The 22,161-nt window shown below is 41.0% G+C and overlaps 2 protein-coding genes across 2 annotated transcripts; one reads left to right on the top strand and one right to left on the bottom strand.

The window, feature by feature from the left end:
* Positions 1–840: 840 nt before the first annotated feature.
* LOC311488356 (gap junction gamma-1 protein-like) lies at positions 841–8,458 on the top strand. Its single transcript, XM_084544999.1, has 3 exons — positions 841–996; positions 5,854–7,030; positions 7,135–8,458. Exons 2-3 carry the CDS (start codon positions 5,884–5,886, stop codon positions 7,146–7,148), a joined length of 1,161 nt encoding a protein of 386 aa, XP_084401125.1. The 5' UTR covers positions 841–996; positions 5,854–5,883; the 3' UTR covers positions 7,149–8,458.
* Positions 8,459–9,316: 858 nt separating this feature from the next.
* LOC311488682 (lactase/phlorizin hydrolase-like) lies at positions 9,317–20,428 on the bottom strand. Its single transcript, XM_084545520.1, has 17 exons — positions 19,795–20,428; positions 19,318–19,388; positions 17,923–18,000; positions 17,746–17,833; positions 17,327–17,411; positions 16,556–17,234; positions 15,822–16,470; positions 14,183–15,733; positions 13,822–14,087; positions 13,436–13,726; positions 13,143–13,341; positions 12,628–12,830; positions 12,436–12,542; positions 12,133–12,264; positions 11,727–11,950; positions 11,286–11,522; positions 9,317–10,184 (listed from the first exon to the last, which is right to left on the bottom strand). Exons 1-17 carry the CDS (start codon positions 20,405–20,407, stop codon positions 9,973–9,975), a joined length of 5,685 nt encoding a protein of 1,894 aa, XP_084401646.1. The 5' UTR covers positions 20,408–20,428; the 3' UTR covers positions 9,317–9,972.
* Between the last annotated feature and the right edge of the window lie 1,733 nt (positions 20,429–22,161).

Raw genomic sequence — 22,161 nt, 5'->3', positions numbered from 1 at the left:
TGACTGGATGCCTACGATATTTAATCTCGCACATACCTCATTTTATTCGCTTCTCTAAGTAAAGTGCAACATCAGCCAACTTGAAATTCAGCTGGAAATCTTCCCTCTGATTGAGTGCACGGCTATAGTGCACACGGTGGATGCCAAGTTTCTCCCCTAGAATAAAAGTCCATATAGTGCTGAGTTCAGACAGCTCACTGTTTTACTTTGTGATTCATGGAAGGATTGGTCCTGATGTGGCACAAAAATCCTGGCTTCAAGTAACATTAGCGCTCTTTTGATTTCTAGCAATGGACACCATTTAGTGTCTGGTAAGGGTTCAGAAGAAGTGGCCCAGGAAACACGTGTTCCCCCCTGGCAAAGAAAGTGTGACACTGAGGAAGGGACCTCACAGTTGCAACAACCGACCATCTGCATGAGCAGGAAGAGGGTCCCCCGCTATCAGCATGCTGTATATTATTATTCCAAAGAAAGACTAGATGATCAGATTGCCATCTCTACTTGGTGTGCTGTGGGTTGATGCACGTAACACCTTTAATAGAATTGTATGTTTATTTTCTTGATTACTACTATATATTAAATATAGTGTGCAGTCTTTCTACTAAGGCTGGTTATTTATGTAGTCTTTTTTATTTTTTATTCTGAGTGCTTGTGCTGGCACAGATTTCAGCAACACTGAGTATACTTCTCGGGCCCTGAAGCTAAGATTGCATCAGGAATGCTGGCAGTTGATGGTTTTTCCTCCTCTCCGCAGACAGGGGGTGGGGTGCCCGGCTGAAACTGGGAGGAGAAAGGGGGGGTGTTAGGGAATATTCTTTGTCCTCGCCTCTCAGTACAGCACACAACTGGAGAAGGACGCAAGGCTCCTCGCAAGGAAAGAAGAACTGGATGGCTTGAAATCAGAGCGCTGGGACTTCCTTTAGTAAAAAATAACCGAAAACGAAGGCTCTCGATTACAATTCTGATGAGACGGACGACCTAAAAACACAAGTGAAGGTAAAGTGGCACACAAACAAAGCGTGGCGGCGGCGGTGGCGGTGCGCAGACGCGGCATCATCCCCCGTCCTAGCAGCTTTTGCTAATCGCTCTGCTTCAGCTCAAGTTTAAAATCTGAACTCTTGCGTCGCATTCACCCAGAGTTGTTTTTCTAAACGCCTGAATGTCAATCCCAGCGTTTTAACAGCCCGTGTTCACGATCCCAGTGTTTCTGGACGCGGCGTTTAGACGCCGAGTTAAGTTTACGCGCACACGGCTGGAAGGCGTCAGCGCTGATTAAAGCACGCAAATGTAGCGCATTATTAGGAGGCGAGGGCACATTTACCTAGAATTTGTAGTCATCTGTGCCAATTGTAATGACTAGCATACGCAGTATTTAGCCTATTTAACAGGAATCTCTGCTATATCGGCTGGATTTGGCAACGGGGGGGGGGGGGGACGCGCTGGCACCGCGGCTTGTTTTTTCCCACTCGGAAGTTGCGCACATCCCGCTTACTCAATCGTGCATTCGAATATTGGCTATATCTGTGGACTAAAGTTTGTTCAAACAATATGGCGCAACTTAAGCTTCATTAGCCATCGATATATTGTAATTTAATGGGAGCACGTGGAGCACCTCGGTAAAACTGTGTCATGTTTGCCACGAAGAGGGATTCTTTTTTCTGTATACTCCAAATAAGACTAGTTTCATTTCACAGGATTAAACAGAGATAGGCCTGCACCTTTATTTATTTTTTTATTTTTTTACAACTTTTTGCTCTTTTGTGTACGCTTTTAACGCATTAAAAGTATAAAAGCTTATAGTGATGTGGTTTGACTTATTCTCTTTGGTTTATTTTTCCCCCGGCTGTTTTGCCTCCTCAGGCCCGGGGACTCAAAGCTCAAGGGCTTTGGGATCCAGCAGAGGTAACTAGACTCCCAGATGTGAGAGTCACAAAAGCCCCTCTGTTCCGCAGAGCTCGGGCAATGTTGAAAACTCTGCTGCTCGGAACTGTTTTGTGTCAAGTGTTACAGATAGGACCCGGACTGCCTCAGGACAGAGGTCCGAATTTGTGATGCGGAAGGGGAATGCTCATTAGAAAACGGCTACATAGAGTTGGCATGCGTTGTATGGTTGATGTTGTTAAAGAATGTGTGCTTTCATTTAAATTATAGGAAAGCTGAAACCCTGTTGACTGCCTCCCCAATGCTGACTAAATTCAACGTGGGCAAGTGGACAAGTATATATGACAAGTATAAGTTTGCAGCTGGAAAAAGCTGTGGTTCTCGTGACAGCCAAGTCAGCAGAAAAGATGGGACTGCCAAGAGCAGCCACTCTGAAAATAAGTGCACGAATGAGTCTGACTCTTTCTAGTCTTTTCTAGCCCTTTTTGGTTAGACGCAGGCTGAGACATGTCAGGAAGTGCTTTTCCTCGGACACAGTCTGATAGGAGCCTTGGTGCAACTTCTAACCAAGATTACAGCTGAGGCTACTGTTAACTCCCTTATGTGTGCATCTCAAACAGCCTGATGGAACAGGCATATTCAAACTGCCTTCACTGAGTGGCAGCTGTTATCTCGATGCGGGAGCCAAGCAGTTGTTCAGGTGTGACTGTTTGGATGCAGAACGCAGATGCACTCCAGAAAACCACAGATGAACGATAATGAATGCAGTAAACATAGTGAGAATAGTAAATAAGCATAGCCAGTTAAAAAGAGGATAATTCTGATATGTCCTGAATGCTTCAGACACTTCCCATAAATGCAGTTAAGGCACAGATTTGATATCACGATTTTCCAGTGTAAATGTTGCCAAATTGTCGACAGTTCGCTAGCTCCAGTTGAAGTTTAGGTCTGGGTATCGCCACTGGTTTCCTGATTCGGTTTGATTCAGTATATAATATTTTAGGTTTCAAAAACGATGTTGCTTAAAACTAAGGTTGTCATTGGTTCCGGAGGTCTGTGATATTTCCACCACATTTTACCTCAAATTTCACATCTTGCATATGACTTTGGTTTTGTCCAGCTCTTCCCTGTTGTCATACGTTTTTAAATCCAGTCAGCTTTCAGGTCTGATGTTGCTCTCGGTGTTGTAGCCTCTGTCATGTCTCATGAGATTTGTTTTATTTGATGCAGGAAGTTTGATTCGATTAATTGATATTGGATCTTTTAAATCAAGACAGCAAAACCAAGCACTAAGGCCATTCCGAGTGACGCAGTAGTCGCCAGTGGCGCCAAAGCGAAACGTCCCTTCACTGTATTGCTAGTGAATCAACAGGACAGTGGAGGTTGTCGTACAGTCTCCAGTACGTTTTAAATGCAAACACACCTGCAGAATGTGACCTCTTGATCGCAATAGACAAACAATGAGCTCGTCTAAGAACCCGAAGGCGATTAACTCCTGCAACGGATCATTCGCCACATTGGTCACGTTGCCTGAGTTGCTGCTGCATAATGTAAACTAGTGTTTATTTTACTCTTAACTTTATTTACCTAGGGATGGTTTCTTAGAAACTGAACACCATCAAAATACCACACACACCTTGGAGTTGTCCAGTACAAACAGCTTTTTAAGCTGTGGGAGTGACTCCTCAGCATTAGGCAGTTATGGAGTCATTGAGCTGTACTCTGCCTCTTCTCCCCTATTTGGTTTAGTTAGAATAAAGTTTTAATTTTTTAGTAGCGCAGCATATTGCCAAATTAAAGTTCACTGCAAATTTGACATGTCTGTTTGTGTTGGTTCATAACTGAGCCACCTCAATTTATTTTAGGGGCGCCCCATTTGGTAAAAGCGCATTTCTCCGTGGAGACATTCTAATCACTGAAAGAGAACACCATAAATATTATGGAGCTGCCCACATCCTGCAGCAAGCCGAATAATGTGATGCTTTCATGTCCAACACTTAAGTGAGTCTGTTAGGCACAACGGAGCAAAACACTGTCACTTCTCATGACTCAATAGTCCTCTTGTCGAGTTGAAGTAAGAATTTTGGAGCTATAATGAAGTGTCTGTCATATTTACGCTGGTAATACACTTACGTCTCTTTTGCTTGAGGGGAAATCACATTAATCTTTACCAGTTAGTGTCCTATGAGGGAGTACTGGTAGCTACAGGCAGTGTGGGTTAGGAGTATATGGTGACAGCACCAAGGATCGGCGGACTGGTTGAAGTTAGCCCATGGCGGGTGGTTCAATCCAGTAGCAGTTTAGGGTTGCAGGAAGGCAGCAATTCTTTTATGAATGTAGGTAGGTGTCAACCTATTGTCATACAGACTCTCAGAACTACTGTAATTATTGGCAGCTGATCAAATACCCCCTTTTCTGATTCATCTAGTTTAGTAAAAGATCTACAGCTTTTACCATTGTATCAAAGTTCAAGACTAGCCTGCTGATCGAATCGGTCTTTCAAGTTTAAAATAGAAGCTACATTGTTGTCTGCCTACTTGGCAAAAGCGCAGCAGTGTGGTTTATATTGGTGGATAACAGTGTTTGGAATAACGCCGTTTAAAAGAACGGCGTTAGGTAACGACGTTATTTTCTCAGTAACGGGGTAATCTAACTAATTACTTTTCCCGTCGTTACAACGCCGTTAACGTTACTGGACGTTAAATGCGGTGCGTTACTATGCATTGATTGAATAAACTGTGTAATCCGAACGCACCCCTGGCTGCCTGGTTAATAACGAGGTAAGCGATTATGATTGGCTAAGGCAGAGTCATGTTTCATGGTAGCCAATCAGAGCCAGTGTTTTTACACACATGCCAGCACACGCGCCACACACCCACAACAGCGAAACAGAGATTCGATGAAGCAGCAGAGATGGCGAGTCAGGAGCAATCCGATGAAAAGTTGGCATTTTCAAGGTGGAGATATAAGCACTACTTCAATAAATAAAATCAAATCATTGTGGTCAAAGGGAGGAACGTGCATGTAATGTGTACATTACGTCCAGGAGCGAAGACTTAATCGACATCCGTTGTAAGCAACTCTAATTTAATGAAGCATCTCACAACGACACGCATCTACAAAGCTAGTGGCCAAAAACACCGATACCTCCACCACAGATGATAGCTCGCCGTCTAAACCCTATCGAAATATAAATATTATATATATAAATATAATATAAATATAATTATAAAAAAAAAATATATATATATATATATATATAAATATCGAAAGTTATGTACAAACACCTGTCTGTTCTACTCATTTCAACTGACTTGTGAAAACTGCTCAAAAAAATTCAAATTCTTTGACATATAGCAACTCTTTTTTTTAACGCTAACGCAAATTGTTACTTTCCCTGGTAACGAGTTACTTTTATTATAGAGTAATTCAGTTACTAACTCAGTTACTTTTTGGAACAAGTAGTGAGTAACTATAACTAATTACTTTTTTAAAGTAACGTTCCCAACACTGGTGGATAATTACACGTGAGAATTTGTTCACGCGGTTTGTCACCAAAGGTGAAACCACAAGAGCTCTCACACTCCTCTTTTTTGGTGTCATTATTAAACTTCAACTATGGATTGGGGGTGCCTGGTCTGGTCTAGGTGGGTGGTACATGTCTAAGTAACATCCACATGAATGCCAGGTCCAAAAGTCTCCCAGCAGGACACTGAATTGTCACAAGATGAGAAAGAAAAAGTCACGTCCAGGAATATGCGTTGAAGTTCTACTTCGTTGAGTCTCATCAGGCCATTTCAGGGATCATTTCCCGAGCACGCCTGCTTGCATTTACACAATAGCTCCACCTCGTGGCTGCTTGTGCAATACCATTGATTAAGATGAACAATTTTATGTGACCATTCAATGATGATTATTCAAGACTGCATTCTGATTATGTCTGAACACATTTTGTTTCTTTCGTCTGCACAGATTTGAGAGCTTCCCTGTTCAACGACCAAAATGAGCTGGAGCTTTCTCACACGTCTCTTGGATGAGATTTCCAATCACTCCACCTTTGTGGGCAAAATCTGGCTCACCCTCCTCATCGTCTTTCGGATCGTGCTGACGGCGGTCGGGGGTGAGTCAATCTACTACGATGAACAGAGCAAATTTGTGTGCAATACGCAGCAGCCTGGTTGCGAGAACGTGTGCTATGACGCGTTTGCGCCACTCTCACACATCCGCTTCTGGGTGTTTCAGGTGATTATGATCACCACTCCCACCATCTTGTACCTCGGGTTTGCTATGCACAAGATTGCCCGCATGGAGGACGATGATTACAGGCCCCGTGGCAGGAAGAGGATGCCTATAGTGAGCCGCGGTGCTAACCGGGACTACGAGGAAGCGGAGGATAATGGCGAGGAAGATCCCATGATCCTTGAAGAGATTGAACCTGAGAAAGAAAAGGAGGTTGTTGAAAAGCCCAGCAAAAAACACGATGGACGCCGTCGCATCAAGAGAGATGGTCTGATGAAGGTGTATGTGTTCCAGCTGCTATCGCGTGCCATCTTCGAGGCGTCGTTCCTGTTTGGACAGTACATCCTTTACGGGCTGGAAGTGGTACCGTCGTATGTATGCACACGCTCTCCTTGCCCACACACAGTGGATTGTTTCGTCTCGCGCCCGACAGAGAAGACGATCTTCTTGCTCATCATGTATGCCGTCAGCGCCTTGTGCCTGCTCTTTACCATGTTGGAGATCCTTCACCTTGGCATCAGCGGGATTCGTGACTGCTTCTGTGCACCGCGACCTCGCCCTCCCACCCCTCGCCACCCAGCTCTGGCCAGCCAGAGGTCCTCCATCTGTCGCCAGCCATCAGCCCCCCCGGGCTACCACACGGCACTGAAGAAGGACCCATCAGGAAAAATGGGCTTCAGAGATAACCTGGGAGACTCGGGCCGCGAGTCGTTCGGCGACGAGGCCTCGTCCCGGGAGCTAGAGAGACTGCGCAGACACCTGAAACTGGCCCAGCAGCACCTGGATTTGGCGTACCAGAATGGGGAGAGCAGCCCGTCGCGCAGCAGCAGCCCAGAGTCCAACGGAACTGCAGTGGAGCAGAACAGACTAAACTTTGCCCAGGAGAAGCAGAGCAGTACCTGTGAGAAAGGTGAGTACTTTTTCAGCCTTTCATAATTTTGCTGCATCTTTGTTTTTTTTTTGTTTTTTTGCTGTGATCAAAAACAAATCTTCACTGACAAAATCTCTTTTCAGGTCTGCGCGCATAGCTTCAGTACACCAATCACTACACACGAGGAGCAGTGAGGGGACATAAGGGAATTGAACAATGAGTGTGTATGCGTGATTGTGACATTGAGGATTTGCTTGAGGTGGATGAAGTCAGCCCAAGCCTTCCAGTGTTATGCCCAACCGTGGCCGAGCATTGAGTCAAAAGGGTCATCTCAACCCAGCAATATTTGAGACGCCAGCCTGTCTGAAGATCCAAAGTGCTTACAAACTGCCACCGTGCAACAAGAGCTGTTATGGTTAACATGTACTTCTCCCTCAGGGCAGCTATTTTCTTTGATATTTTATTATGAGACTTAGTTATTAGTCATTTTAATGAGTTTGTCCTCTGTTGGAAGTCCAGCGAGTACATCTCAAGTTTGCCTTAGACTTAAACTGGAACTTCATTTTTTTATGGCATTTTGTTAAGGCCAAGTCAGTTACATAAAAAAAAAAGTTTTAACTGTAAGAATTGTGTACTTCTGTGAGGGAGAATGAGTGCTTGAAGATGCAAACAAAAGCTTAATGGACACCAGCCACCACTGTCGAGACAGGTACTGGAGTCATTGTCATGCGGATGAAGACTTCTCAAGGTGTTGATTTACATACAAAGGATTCCTTCAAGTGTGTCACACTTTTTTTTTTTTTTCCTTTCTATAAAATAGTTTGACAATGTTGGCACTGCACCAGTCAACATGTCCCAGTCTGGTGCCTGGATGGTAACTGGAACACACTTGGGGCTCCTTTGTCCAAAGGAATAAACAAACCTGGGTAATGCTTGAAAAATCATGTAACTCTTGATATTGTATTGTGTTAAGCTTTTGATAATGTTCTTTATTTTTGTATTTAGTTTTAAGTATTGTGGTATGGACAAAATGCGTTTGTCACTGTGGCCAACAGTTTTATTTCTTTTGACCGTTAATTACCTGTGGCTTATTTTTTAGGTACCATCAAATGTTTACTTTTTCAGCGCAAGCCCAATTTGAAATGTACCTGTTGGTTAAATAAGGGATAATACTGTATGGAATATTCAATATCTGGAAGTGCTGACCTTTGGAAGAGTGCTGTCGCTGTTCAGAATCTAAATGACTGTTGTAAACAAACGTAATGGTTTCAATGTGAATTCAATGCCTTGAATGAGCTCTAACAAGATGCCATGTTTTTGTATTCTGAATCATACCCACAGCGCCATTTGTGCCAACTCAAATATTGTGATCTCAAGTTATTTTTGATCAATGCTTTTTTGTACTTTTTATACTTTTTGTATTGATAGTACTTTGTGGTTAGTTTTTAAAATAAATTTTTTACTGCAGATGCCACATTTCAAGTGGCCCGAGTCTGTTTTTTTATGCCAACTTTTCTATATAGAAAGTCAAACTGTAAGAAATCTTTATTGGTACAATTTGATACATTTTAAAATCTGGTACAAGCCAAGTTAAATGAAAATTCTTTGTTAAAAGAAAATTGTAACAAAGTCTGTGACCTAAATCCTCAGGTGTCAATGTAAACAAATCTCAGAAACTGTACACGTCCTCCTTAACAAGCACCGGACTTAAAGATTCATTGTATTTGTCTGATGACCTTCAGCTAAGAAATTAAACTGGGAAAATAAAATCCTCTCTATGGCGTCATGGCACCTTTTAAAGTGTACTATCACATATGCTTGGCACTTTTCATCATGAAATATGGTGAAAGAACCTAAATTAGGCCAGGTTCGAAGGTGTTCAGAAGACTCGGTGTAATCCTACAGTGACCTCTAGTGGCATTAAGCGAGTTCTACACCCCACAGCTCCAGATTAAAGAGGAGCCAAAGGCAGAGGTGTCAAACTCATTTTAGTTAGGGGGCCACATGTTGCCCAATTAGGCCCAGACCAGTAACATAATAGCATAATAACCTATAAATAATGACAGTTTTGTTTTAGTGCCTAGAAATACAAATGAATTATTATTCTATTCTTAAACACAACATTTTATGAGCAACCTGAAATTTATGTTTATAATTATAAAATATTTAGATATGTCCACAACTCTTACTATAACCGTCTGACCAATTTATGAATAGCAGTTACATTTATTGAAAAATTGCAGTTAACATCTATGTAATTTTTGCAAATTCATCCCGGCCATCGCGGCAGATTGGAGCCTCTGTGTGCTGATTTTGGCCCATGGACTGTATGTTTGACACCCTTGCTCTCTCAAAACTAAAGAGGCGTCATGCAAATTAGTGATTCCATCATAAAATAATTTATGTTGAAAGAACCTAAATTAGAAGGCCAGGTTCCCAGGTGTTCAGAAGCCTCAGTGTAATCCTACAGTGACCTCTAGTGGCATTGAGCGATTTCTACACCCCACAGCTCCAGGTTAAAGAGGAGCTGAGGACACCATGTGTATTAGAACTGAAGAGGCTTCTTGGATGAGTGGAAACACATATTCAAGAAACTTTACAAGTCCCGTTGCCCTTGTTCCAGATAGTTTTTTTTTTTGTTTGGATGTACCATGACCTTGATGGCTGAACCTTCACTGACAAAACACAATGAGATTGTAATTTAAACAACACAATTGTATTTAACTTCATGAACAAATTTTTTCACACAAGAAACATTAACAGAAAATAAATGGTATTACTGAAAAGCACAACCGATTATGGACTTCAGAGAGTAACAAACTTGGACATCATTTATGTTTTACCATGTAATGCAGATGATGTCCATCAAATATGTTTAACATATCAAATAAAGAGAGTGTCATAAATAGGCTGTTAAAGCCTTCAATTAAATGGTGTTTAGGTGTCTACAATACAGACTTCATTACACCCGAGTTTGTTTGTTACAATTTGTTCTCCAAGCCTATACTGTCAAAATTCTGCTTTTTCTTAGACTGTTTTTTTGCCTTAAAGATGAAAAAGGATAAACAAATAGCTCCCAACACTGTAACAATCAGTAGAGCAAATGTGGTGTTGAGTCCGACTTCAGCATCACTGATGGAGAGCTTCATACCCAGGAAATACACAGCAGTGTCAGTGATTGGCTTAGTTGTTCCTGCACAAAAGACAGACACAGCTGAGGACAATCACACCACTCTCTCATAAAAATAGCCTGACTCTGTCTAAAGGGAAAAACATTTCCTACAAGTGCCTCTAACTAATTAACACTATCCTTGCTTTATTTTGTTTGTTAACAGGGCAGCTGCTTTACATTCTCACAGTAATAACAAGACTCCAGGAAGTCACCTGTTCCATAAATTGTCCTCCTTAAACTTGCAAATGCCTGTTTTTACAGTGAAGTTTTTCTACGCCACAAAAACAACTTAAGATGTTTAATTTTAAGTGCAATAGATTATGACATCTTCATGGATCACCCAAAGGGTTAGGAATCTCGTCATTGTAGTTTGACAAACTAGAGGCCCCAAAACAGAATTTTGCATAGGGCCCCCGTAAAGGTGAAAATGGCTCTGTGATAACAAGACTCTAAGAAGTCACCTGTTCCATAAATTGTCCTCCTTGAACTTGCACCTGCTTGTTTTTACAGTGATGTTTTTCTACGCCACAGAATGAATGTGGTACTCATATGCATGCATTCAGTGTTTGCACCTTCCATTCATCTAATCATCTTTCAGAACAGGCATCCACCAAATCTGTGTCACTTTACCTTCAGTCTCAGGGTTCACAGTGGCGGTAGTGGTGGCAGTGGTTGGCTTAGTTGTTCCTGCACAAAAGACAGGCACCAAGGATGTCATTTTCATTTCGAACAAGCTGATGACAGTAAATCTAAACTATTTTTCAGGTTACATCATTTTGGAAAGGCTTATTCGCTGGGTTAGGACAGTAACACCACTCTCTAATAAAAATAGCCTGACTCTGTCCAAAGGGAAAAACATCTTTCAACAAGTGCATCTAACTAATTAACACTATGTTTGTTAACAGGGCAGTTGCTTTGCATTCTCACAGTGATAACAAGACTCTAGGAAGTCACCTGTCCAACAAATACTCCTCCATAAATTTGCACCTGCCTGTTTTTACAGTGATGTTTTTGTACGCACAAAATGAATGTGGTACTCATATGCATGCATTTAATGTTTGCACCTTCCATTCATCTAATCATCTTTCAGAACAGGTATCCACCAAATATGTGTCACTTTACCTTCAGGCTCAGGGTCCAAGCAGTCATGAGGTCCTAAGGCAGGGTCTGGGAATCCGTTGCATTTTATCATCGAGGCATAAAACGATGCCGAGGCCTTGGGCACTCGAGGAAGTGTAGGATCTGAGCGGTTGACGTAGAAAAGGCCAAATCTCTCAGAAAAGCCAGTGGCCCACTCCAAGTTGTCCATCAGTGACCAAGCAGTGTAGCCCCGGACATCCACGCCATCCAGCAAGTAGGCTGAAAGAACACAAATATCACCTTTAAAAACTGCAAATACACATGGTGATATTTTAATTCATATGACTAGAATCTCGTTTCTAGTTTTTTATTCGAAAGAACAGAATTGCCACAGACTATTTTACTGCAGCCATACTTTACATGAGACATCATTATATATCTTTGTCCCTCCCTTAAATATAGTCCATGAAAGTGTTTTGATACCTTTCAATGCCTCGTTGATGTATTTTTCATAGTAGTATTTCCTGTGAGTATCATTTAGGTCAACAGCGCCTCGCTCTGACACACCATTCTCCGTTATAATAATCGGTGGATTTCCATACTCGTCCTTAATGAAGTTCAGTATTCTGCGGAATCCAAATGGTGAAACCTTCAGCCAGGAAGAACCTGAATCCAGCCAGGTACGATCAGCAATTGTCCCTGCACCTCTGTGAAGGTCATATCAGTTGGATTACGTTCCAATTGCATGCATAATAAAGAGATAACTTATTTGAATTAATCAGCATTTGAAGTTCAGTTAAAGGAGATGACATTAGCATTACATTTATTAGCATGGAAAGAATTTTCCCTTCTTATATTTTCTTTTTTTTCTTATATTGGCATTTGGTACCTGTCTGCATCATAGTGCTGAAGATTTGCATAATCCACAGGGAATGCCAGGACAGTGGTGTAATGGTTGAATCCAAAATAATCATGGGTGCCCTTAATTCTCTTAATCTCTTCTGGAGTAAACTCAGGCAGCCTAAAACAAAGGAGGAGAAACTGAATTTACTTAAGAAATGGAAATTTAAAACTATTACTGGTTGCACTAGTTGTACTAAACATTCACCACCAGCGTAACTTAGCAAACCATCAAATTATTTTTAATAGGTGTTGTTTCCCTTTCTGGTTTGAATTGTAGTCTTTATAATACCGAGATTTTGGTAGACCAGCAGCCAAACTTCGCTCTCGAATAATTGTTTTCATCAAGTCACTGTAGTCGCCATTAAATACGGGATGTGCAAACCACCCAATGTAGAACTGTGCAAAGAGAGACAAAATAAAAGTCTGTTTGAGATTACTGCCATACTGATATATTGCAAAAATAATCAAGGAATTGGCATACCTGCAGTACACGTTCTGCTGCATCAATATCTTCCTGCTTATAGGGATTTCTGGGTTCTGACCAGTCAGAATTAATGGTAATGGCGATAATGCCTTTCTGTCCGACCCGGTATTTGTCATTGTAGACATGCCAGGCCTCAGCATGTGCTTTAATAAGGTTGTGACCAACAATGTAGGGCAGAGTGCCTGGACGGAAACTGATCCCTTGAAACACACAGAATTATAGATATAATTTGAAGCCATATGCTGCATGCCTTTGGTCATTAGGGTTTAGAAATAACCTGATTTGGTCAAAGGATTGATTTAGAGGGTGCAGTTTGTTTTAAAGCACCTATTTTGAGTCGAATTGCAGAGTCATGACTTTGGTTTGCTAAACAACCTGTCACTTAATGCCACTAATAAAACATGCTTAAAACTAGTGCTGTAGTGTGTATTTCATTTTAAATCAAATTTTCACAGCACACGCTCAACCATGTATAGTTTGGGTGATACAGAGTGTCTGGATGCATAACATACCTGGGGCAGCGGCTCCGTATCCATGGCCTATGTTGGCTACATTGTACGGCTCATTAATGGTGACCCAAACTTTCACTTTGTGGCCAAGACGGCTAAAGATGAGGTCAGCATATTCCTTGAATCTGTCAACAATAGTCTCATTCTCCCAGCCCCCGATATCTTGCAGAGCTTGCGGAAGGTCCCAGTGATACAGAGTGACCTGACAGCAAAGGAAAAATAGTTAAGACTACCAAATAAAACAGTTCACCATTGCAGAGTTGTTTTTTTGAGATGCTGGAAATAATTACACATACATGTGGCTGGATATTTGCAGCAAGCAGTGCATCCACTAGTCTGTGGTAGTAGTTGAGTCCAGCCTCATTAATGTGGTTGGTGGTGCCATCAGGAAGTACCCTTGGCCAGGATATGGAGAAACGATAATGGGTCACCTTAAGTTGCTTCAGTATATCAATATCCTCTTCTACTTTATTGTAACTGTCGCAGGCTAAATCCCCAGTGTCATCATTAAAGATTCGCAAAGGTGTGTGAGAAAATTTGTCCCAGATGCTGAGACCTTTTCCATCTGCTCTCCAACTCCCTTCAATCTGTAAACGGCAAATGTATAAGAAAGATTACAATATATGAAAAGACAGTACCTGAAATTCAAGGATTAATGAAAGGGCTTCATTTCAACAGTTACCTGGTATGCGGCTGTTGCAGTACTCCAAATGAAATCTTTTGGGAAATGTCCGTAAATCTTCTCCTCATAATTTGTAGGGAAACCATTATCTTTCATGATGTGGTAGTAGTAATGAGCGGAGTACTTGGGTGTCCTCGGCCGGTTTGGGTTATTGAAGTCCACATGGTGCAGCCCAAATCTAAAGTTGTGTCCATTCTGCCACTCAAAAGAATCCATTAGTGCTGTTGCTATGTAGCCCTTCACCCTCACACCATCAAGTTGAGAGGCTTTTAAAACAAACACACAAAATGAATTATCAAGATGTAAAACAGCTATGGTAATCATAAAATGTATTTTATGACATCTGTTTATAGCAGCACACCTTTGAGAGCCTCATTGATATAGGTCTTAAAATAAAACACCCTTGCAGAATCATCCCAGGTTTTTTTTGATTCTGTAGCCATTCCATTCTCAGTAATGTAAATCTCTGGATCTCCGTATTCCTCCTTGATCCAGTTAAGGAGTCTTCTCAAGCCCCACGCTACAGCTCTCTGGTTACGAATGGCTGTAGTTGGCGAATTGCTCTCCTCGTCCAGTTTAAAGTGCCCATCATCGACATAGGAAGGAGGCGTAAATTTAGCTGTAATGTGGCTTACTATCCTTGTCGTGTAATGATTTACACAGAACATGTCAGCAGTTCCCTTGATGAATATCTTCTCTTCTTCGGTGAAGGAAGGTAGTCTTGACTCTGAAAGCTCTTGGAGGTCACTTTTGTTTGCAACTTGCCACTTCATTGCCTCAGGATAGTCACCATTCTTGAAAATGGGGTGTGCAAACCAACCCAGTTGGAACTGTAACGCGCGGTCAGCAGCCACCACTTCACGGATATCGTTGACATCTCTTGGTTCAATCCAATCAGAACTGAGGGCAATGGATACCAAACCACCTTGGGATTTGCGATAGTTGTCATCGTATGTATGGTAGGCCTTGGCATGTGCTTTGATCAGGTTGTGTGCAACTCTGTACGGAGCAGTTCCTGGTTCCTTAACATTCGGTGGAATCTGTCCAATTCCATAACCTGACCACGCAATTGTGTGAGGCTGGTTGAAGGTCATCCAAAATTTCACTCTGTCACCAAAGGTAGCAAAGCAGAAGTCACTAAAGTCATTAAAAATGTCGATCATTTGAACATTTTCCCATCCACTGATGTCTTGCAAAGCCTGTGGGAGGTCCCAGTGATAAAGGGTCACCATGGGGGTGATATTAGATTCTAAAAGGCCATTAATGAGTCTGTTGTAGTAGTCAACACCTTTCTGGTTCAGGGAGGAACGCCTACCATCAGGAAAGATCCTGGACCAGGACAAAGAGAATCTGTAAGACTTCACCCTCAGAGCTCGCAGCATGTAAAGGTCTTCATCAAGTCTGTGGTAACTATCGCAGGCTACATCTCCATTAGCATTAGCAGGGATATTGCCAGGTTTGTGAGTGTACACATCCCAGACACTGGGCCCCTTCCCATCAGCATTCCATCCACCTTCAATTTGATAGGCTGAAGATGAAACTCCCCAACTGAAGCCTTGTGGGAAAGTGCCATAGTGATACAGTGATCTCTGGAATTTTGACTGGTGTGAGAATTTCTCCCAGACAACTTTTGATTTAGCTGGAACATCTGATGGTGATAAATCCACTGAATGGCGGGCAAGAGGCATTTCTACCCCTTTAAACACTTTAGATCTGAGTGAACCAAAACCATTTTTCTTGATGAGCTGGGAGTAGAAATAGGCTGATTGCTTTGGGGTTCTCGGTCTGTCTGGGGATTCAAAGTTGACATGGTGAAGACCAAATCTTTGGCTGTAGCCTTGTTTTCCTTCAAACCCATCCATGAGTGACTGCACTGTGAATCGCTGAACATCCACTCCATCAAGGGTAATTGCTATGAAATGGATGCACATAAAGCACAAAGTAAGGATTAATCCCAGTTTAAAAAATGATTTATTATCAGACATATTCTAAACACTGACCTTTCAGGGCCTCATTGATGTAACTCCTCATGTACTCAATTCTGCTGGTGTCATTCAGGCTGTCCCCACTGTATTCTGTTGGCATCCCATTCCCAGTTATGTAAATAGGCACTTTCGTAGCATTCAAGTATTCAGTGGAAATGTAGTTTAGAAGCCTTCTGAGTCCCCAGGGTGAAGAGTAGATCCAGTCAGAGGCTGTAGAAGGCCATGAGGGGTCCACATGTGCTTGGAAGTCACCAACCCCCTGAGGACTAGCGGCACACACACCATTACTGATGCTGACCAAACGAGAAGTATAATGGTTTAATCCAAAAAAGTCAGCAGCACCTTTTACCCTCTGACTCTCAGAGGAACTAAAAACTGGAAGAACTGCATGCACAGAGCCTGGACACTCATTTCTTTTCTTTTCAACCTGCATTTTGAGTGTTGCAGGATAATCTCCATTTACAAATATGGGATGTGCAAACCAGCCCAGCATGAACTGCAGATAACGATCTGCAGCTGCTACGTCTTCAGGTTTGGAGGGGTTTGCAGGCTCAGCCCAGTCAGAATTCAGTGCAATGCCCACTTTCCCACCTTGTGTCTTTCTGTACTTGTCATTGTAGACATGCCAGGCCTCAGCATGGGACTTAAGCATATTGTGAGTGACCTGAAAAGGCAAAAGCAAATTATAAGTTAATTCATCACTGCAACCATTAAACCACATTTCATTATAGTTATCCCATAACTCTGACCTGATAAGATGAAACCGCATAATCCTTTACACCAGGGGGATGCTCACCAGTGCCATACCCAGCATAACTCACCACCCAAGGGCTGCTGAATGTGTTCCAGGTCTTAACCCTGTCTCCAAATCTGGAGAAGCAGAAGTCTGCATAGTCCTTGAAGGTTTCGACAATGGAAGTGTTGGTCCATCCGCCATAGACCTGGAGTGCCTGAGGCAGATCCCAATGGTAGAGAGTGACAACAGGTTGTATGCCAGATTCAATGAGAGCATTGATCAGCTTGTCATAGTAGAGAGCCCCTTTCTCCAAATGGCTGCCTCGGTGGCCTGAAGGGAAAATACGGGCCCAGGAGATGGAAAACTGGTAGGTGTTGACTTGAAGACCTCGAAGGAGGTAGACATCGTAATCCACCTTGTTGTAACTGTCACAAGCTAAGTCAGCCGTCTGATTTGCAAACGCTAGGCCTTCATGGCCGAAACGGTCCCAGATGGACTCTCCCTTCCCACCTGCTTTCCAGGCACCTTCAACCTTGAAGGACTCACTTGAGGTGGCCCATTTAAATCCAGTGGGGAATGATTCTTTAAAGAAAAGATCTCGTTCCATTGTGTTCTGGACCCCAAACATCTGCCAGACTTTCTGATAACTGTTTTCAAACACTGTCATCCCAGTGTAGTCTGGAATATTCCGGCTTTTAGAAAAGAAAGTGCATAAAAAACATTAATACACCTGAAAAAAAAGACATTGGAAAGGCATATGCATTTCACTGCGATGAACTCTTACCTGACTCGAACATCCTGCATGTCCAGCTTGCCCAACATGTCCTTCATGTCACATCCCACAATATTCAGGCCACTGTTCTTCAGGACTGTAATGTGTTCAAGACAGAGTTACTGATTATTATATGACAGTCATAGACTAAATGAAATATAAAGTCAGTCAAAAATGGCATTCTTGTTATTGTTATTATTGGAATTACAAGCTTTTGAAATTTCATTGCCCAGCTGTCTACTAATAACTGCCATATGATTACACTCGTTACAATCACAACTTTTATGGTTATTATATTGTAAAAGTCACTATTGCTATTAGTTAGCTGTACAGTTTTCAGTGATACCTGACGCAGACATGAATCCAATAAAGATAATATCTAAAATAAATACATTTAGTATAGTATACAGTATATGTAATAAAACAGTTACCTAAATCTCCAAGAAGCTGGTACTGACTGTGGGAACAATCATGAACAGTCATCTTGTATATCACGATAGGCAAGTTCCTATTGGACATCTGCAACATAGCATGTGGATGCAAGGTAATAGCATTGCAAAATCTGAAATACAAAGTTAAAAAAAAACACACTGTAATGTTAACTGTACCTGCAAGCTTGTCAGTTCCTTTACAAAGTTTGATGAGAAGGCACAATTATATTCAACATGCACTGACAAGAAATCCATCTGTTGAAAATAGGAGATACAGTAAAGCATAGCATGTCAGTATACTCATGTCTCTCAAGGAAAATAAACAGCCGCAATCAAAAACAGTGAGACAATAATTACAAGTATCACATCTTCAAATCTACAAAATATGAAACAGTTCCAGATTAAACACCAGAGATTGGGACCTCCTCAGGGATGAGCCAGGGAGAACCTGTTTTGTTCAAATCCCTAACATAGAGGATCAACTGTTCTCTTTGCTCGTCAAGTGTGTACTGTCATGAACCCAACATATAAAGAGCTCTCTAAGGGCTTCAGAAAGAAAGTTTACAGAGACATATAAACACATAAAGAGCTCTCTAAGGGCTTCAGAAAGAAAGTTTATAGAGACATATAAACATATAAAGAGCTCTCTAAGGTTTTCATAAAGAAGTATAAATTTGTCAGGATCAAAGGCAAAGATCTTCATGTCATTTTAAATAAATGTTGTATCGTTTTAAAGTGGCACAAATTTCAAATGACAAAGCAGGAAGTCCAAAATGTCCTTACTGAAGTTGCAGGTAACTGTGTATCAAAGTGTTGCTTCTACAATAAGACAGAGATTGCACAGATTTGATCTGCATACAAGGTGTGCCAGGAAAATTCATTTTCTGTCCAAATTAGAGCAGAACTACAGTTTGCCAGAGAACATGTGAGCAGACTAAGCCATTTGGCTTCTGACGCTGCTGTTCAAGTAATACTTTGAACACAACCATAAAGGTGTTACAACATCCCCTTTATCTTTCGACAAAGTACTCACTTTGTCTCTCTTGCTAAGTTGAGATAAGGAGGATAAACACTATTGTGGTTATTAAAGTACTTTCTAAGACCTATATAATTGAATACAGAACTTGCTGTTCACTTCAAGATGGATTATTGTGCAAGGAGGAAGTGTAGCCTGCAACCTAACATACATTACATTTTCAGACGTTTTATGTTTCCACAAAGCCTTCATCAAAACCACACTAGCAGTTCATCAGAGAAAGTTTGAAATTAAAGGGTTGTTTTATTGGTCCAAAACTATCACATATAAATGAAAGACATTCATATGTTCACCCCAGAGCTGTGGCTTTCTGTGTATTTTTCTAATTCCAAACATAACCCTGAGAGTCCCTGGGCTTGAGATTGTGTTTGTTTATTTAAATACATTGCTGACAATTAGCAATCATGTCTTTTTATTGTAAGTTATAATAAGTTTTAATTTTAGATTTAACAGTAACAGCACATGAACTCAATGCATGTCATGAAATATGAACATTTTAAAAACACAAACAGGAAAGAATAGAGGATGCAGCTTACTGTTGTTGAATCTTTAAGATGGGAAAGAGAGGCCCCATCTTTTTCTCTCAGTCCAAATGACAGACGTCTCCCTAAATACAAAATGTAAAGCCATTTGTTACATAATGTAATCTAAAGAATAATGGGTTTTCTGCGATATCAAGCCACTATATTATATTATAACATGAAAATAAAGCAGAGCTGTACAGTGACATGCATACAAGATAACTTTAATTGATCTCACATGGATTCATTGCTGAGATAGCCATGATAATCTACAGATGTAGCAGTGAAGGCTTTCAGTATCACATAGTCATAAAGCAATGCTTTTTAAAAGGGATTTCTCAAGCCACAGAAATGGCAAAACATTGCTTAATAACTTAATAAATAGTGTTAACTGACTGAGAATGACAACATAAAATCAAGCTCCAGTCAACTATTAAAACACTATCATAAATTAAACCTAAATTAAATCATTCTTTTCTCAGTTTAACTCACCTTTGTCAGGAAAGTGTTGATGATAGAACTGGTAAATGTTCTTGTGGAGCTGGAGGACATTTTGTGGAAAACCAGCAGCGCCTGCAGACTGCTCTTCAGCATCATCCAAGTCACTCAGTGTCACCCATGTTTGTGCCAGAGCTGCAAATTCATGAAAGGCGAACTCTGCATACTGCTGGAACATGTCTCGCAGCTCCTGGCTATCCCAGCCTCCATACCTCGATCTCAGAGAGTCTGGAACTGTTGATCCGTGAAGGATTACCAGAGGCTGAAGGCCCACCTCCAGCAGCTCTTTCAAGAGAGTATGATAACAGTTAACAACAGCCTGTTTGGGAAGGCTGGGGAGGCCTGTCGGAAGGAGCTGAGCCCATGACAGTGGCACTTTGAAGTGGGTCACCCCTCTGCTCTGGAGGTGCTCAAAGTACTGTTTGGAACCAGCAGGTATGGGATGACTGCAGTCAAAGGCATCATTCCCTCCGTCTGAGCTTCTGACCAGCTGCTTTGTCAGAGGGCCTGCAAGAAGCATGAAGTCCTCTTCTCCATTCTCCCCACTGCTCAGACTTCCATTCAAACACAAAAAGTACACACACAAAATCCCCAGCAGCTTCTTCATGGTGGCTTTCAGTGGATGGACTGAAATTATCCAGTGATAGCCATGGTATTTAAAGCAATAGTGTTTTTCTGACTGGATTGTTAAACTATTAAGATCAATATCACATCTAATTATTGCAAGTTTGCAGTGTTTTATTGCAGCTGTGTGATATGTTCAGAAAGACTCTGGACTCACACAAGTGATAACTGCTTCCAACTTGTACTTGTGCTTGTAGACCTTGAAATACAAAGTTGGAATATGCTTTTTAAAATGTTTAAACATTTCCCAGCAGTGAGGCAGACAGTAGAGCAGATATTCAGGATGTTTAGAATGTTTTTTAAACTGATTCTGCACTTTAGCAAAGCAAACAGTAAAGTATTTAAGTATAAAGTATTTTTCGGCCTATCAAACTATTCCCCCCAAACGTGTATACTCAGCCTCTTGAGCTGCAAAAACATGGCTAATCAAACAGAATTCATTCATTTTTTGGATTCTCTTTGGACATCCCAACAATTTGTAATGTTCATGATAATTGGGTATAAGGAAAAAATAACCTAACAAATGCCAGTAAAATGTTCCATTTTTTAGCCAATTCCATCAGTGATGCTAGAGAAAACAACAAAGGTACTTTTGATAATAGATGACACAAAGTAACTCTCTCAGAGGAAATAATCTCTTCATCTGCTTGAACATTCGAGGTTAAATGATAAGTGAGAGTTACACAGTCCAAATTTAATTGCACTATAAAACATTATGTCAATAGTTCTATGGTGTATTCATTTTGGGTTTTGGTTCAGGTTTGGTTGAAGAGTAAAATGATTTTCATAAATGTGAATCAAAACAAATCTTAAAATTGAAATTAGGAAATTCCCTGCATCATCATCATGGTGGCATAAATCAGTATTAACATAATATGACAGCAGGTGAAGTTATTGCTAAACCTTGGTCACATTCTCAGGCTCAATCACGTGGCTCAGCTTATGTAACTATTTTCTGATCAGTCTGATATGGATATATTGTATAAACAAAGCTTAAAATGCATTAAGATCATTTAGAGTTTCTGTTATCACAGTAGGGCATACACATGTGGATTTCAGGTGAGATTCACCCACAGAGTTAATATGAGCTTTTACCCTTTCATAAAATAAAGCTGTATCTACATAGGACTTCTTTGTGAGGTCATTCTATAGACAAGACAGGTGGTAGACGAACTTACATTAATGCTTAATACTGAAAAGCCTGTGATAACACTGGGAAGACACAACTTCAGTGCAAGTAACTCATGTACATTACAACCTATGATAACAGTCTTTACCTGCTGTAACATTTTGTGATCTTGGACCATATGAATGTTTGAACTCTGAGATGCAGTTTTTAACACGCAACATATGAATCATCAGTATTTTTTCTATTGTATAAGAAAGAAAGCGAATCATAGAAAGTATGTACAGTAAAAGCTGTTTATTTTACCTGTTCATAAAATGAATATAAAACTGTCTGACAAAATGTAAGAATTCAGTTTAAAAACATCTTGACTTCTGCCTGAATGATTCATGAATCATAAAAGTCATGACTGCATGAATGCTGCTGTCTTGCCTTTCAATTTTTCGTAACAGAAATACACAAAACTTCAAACTTTCTGCATAATCACTCAAAGATTTGAACTTCACATGTGAGTGGCAGCACCATGACATCTGCATAACTATATCCCACCTGGTTTACAGTGTCCCACTGGGCAGAAGTACAGGGTTCATTTCAGTTACTAAATTCTAAAA

The sequence above is a fragment of the Chelon labrosus genome (genome assembly GCF_963514085.1).
Source record: "Chelon labrosus genome assembly, chromosome: 5".
Lineage (NCBI taxonomy): Eukaryota > Metazoa > Chordata > Actinopteri > Mugiliformes > Mugilidae > Chelon > Chelon labrosus.
This window is presented reverse-complemented; position numbering and strand designations above follow the sequence as displayed.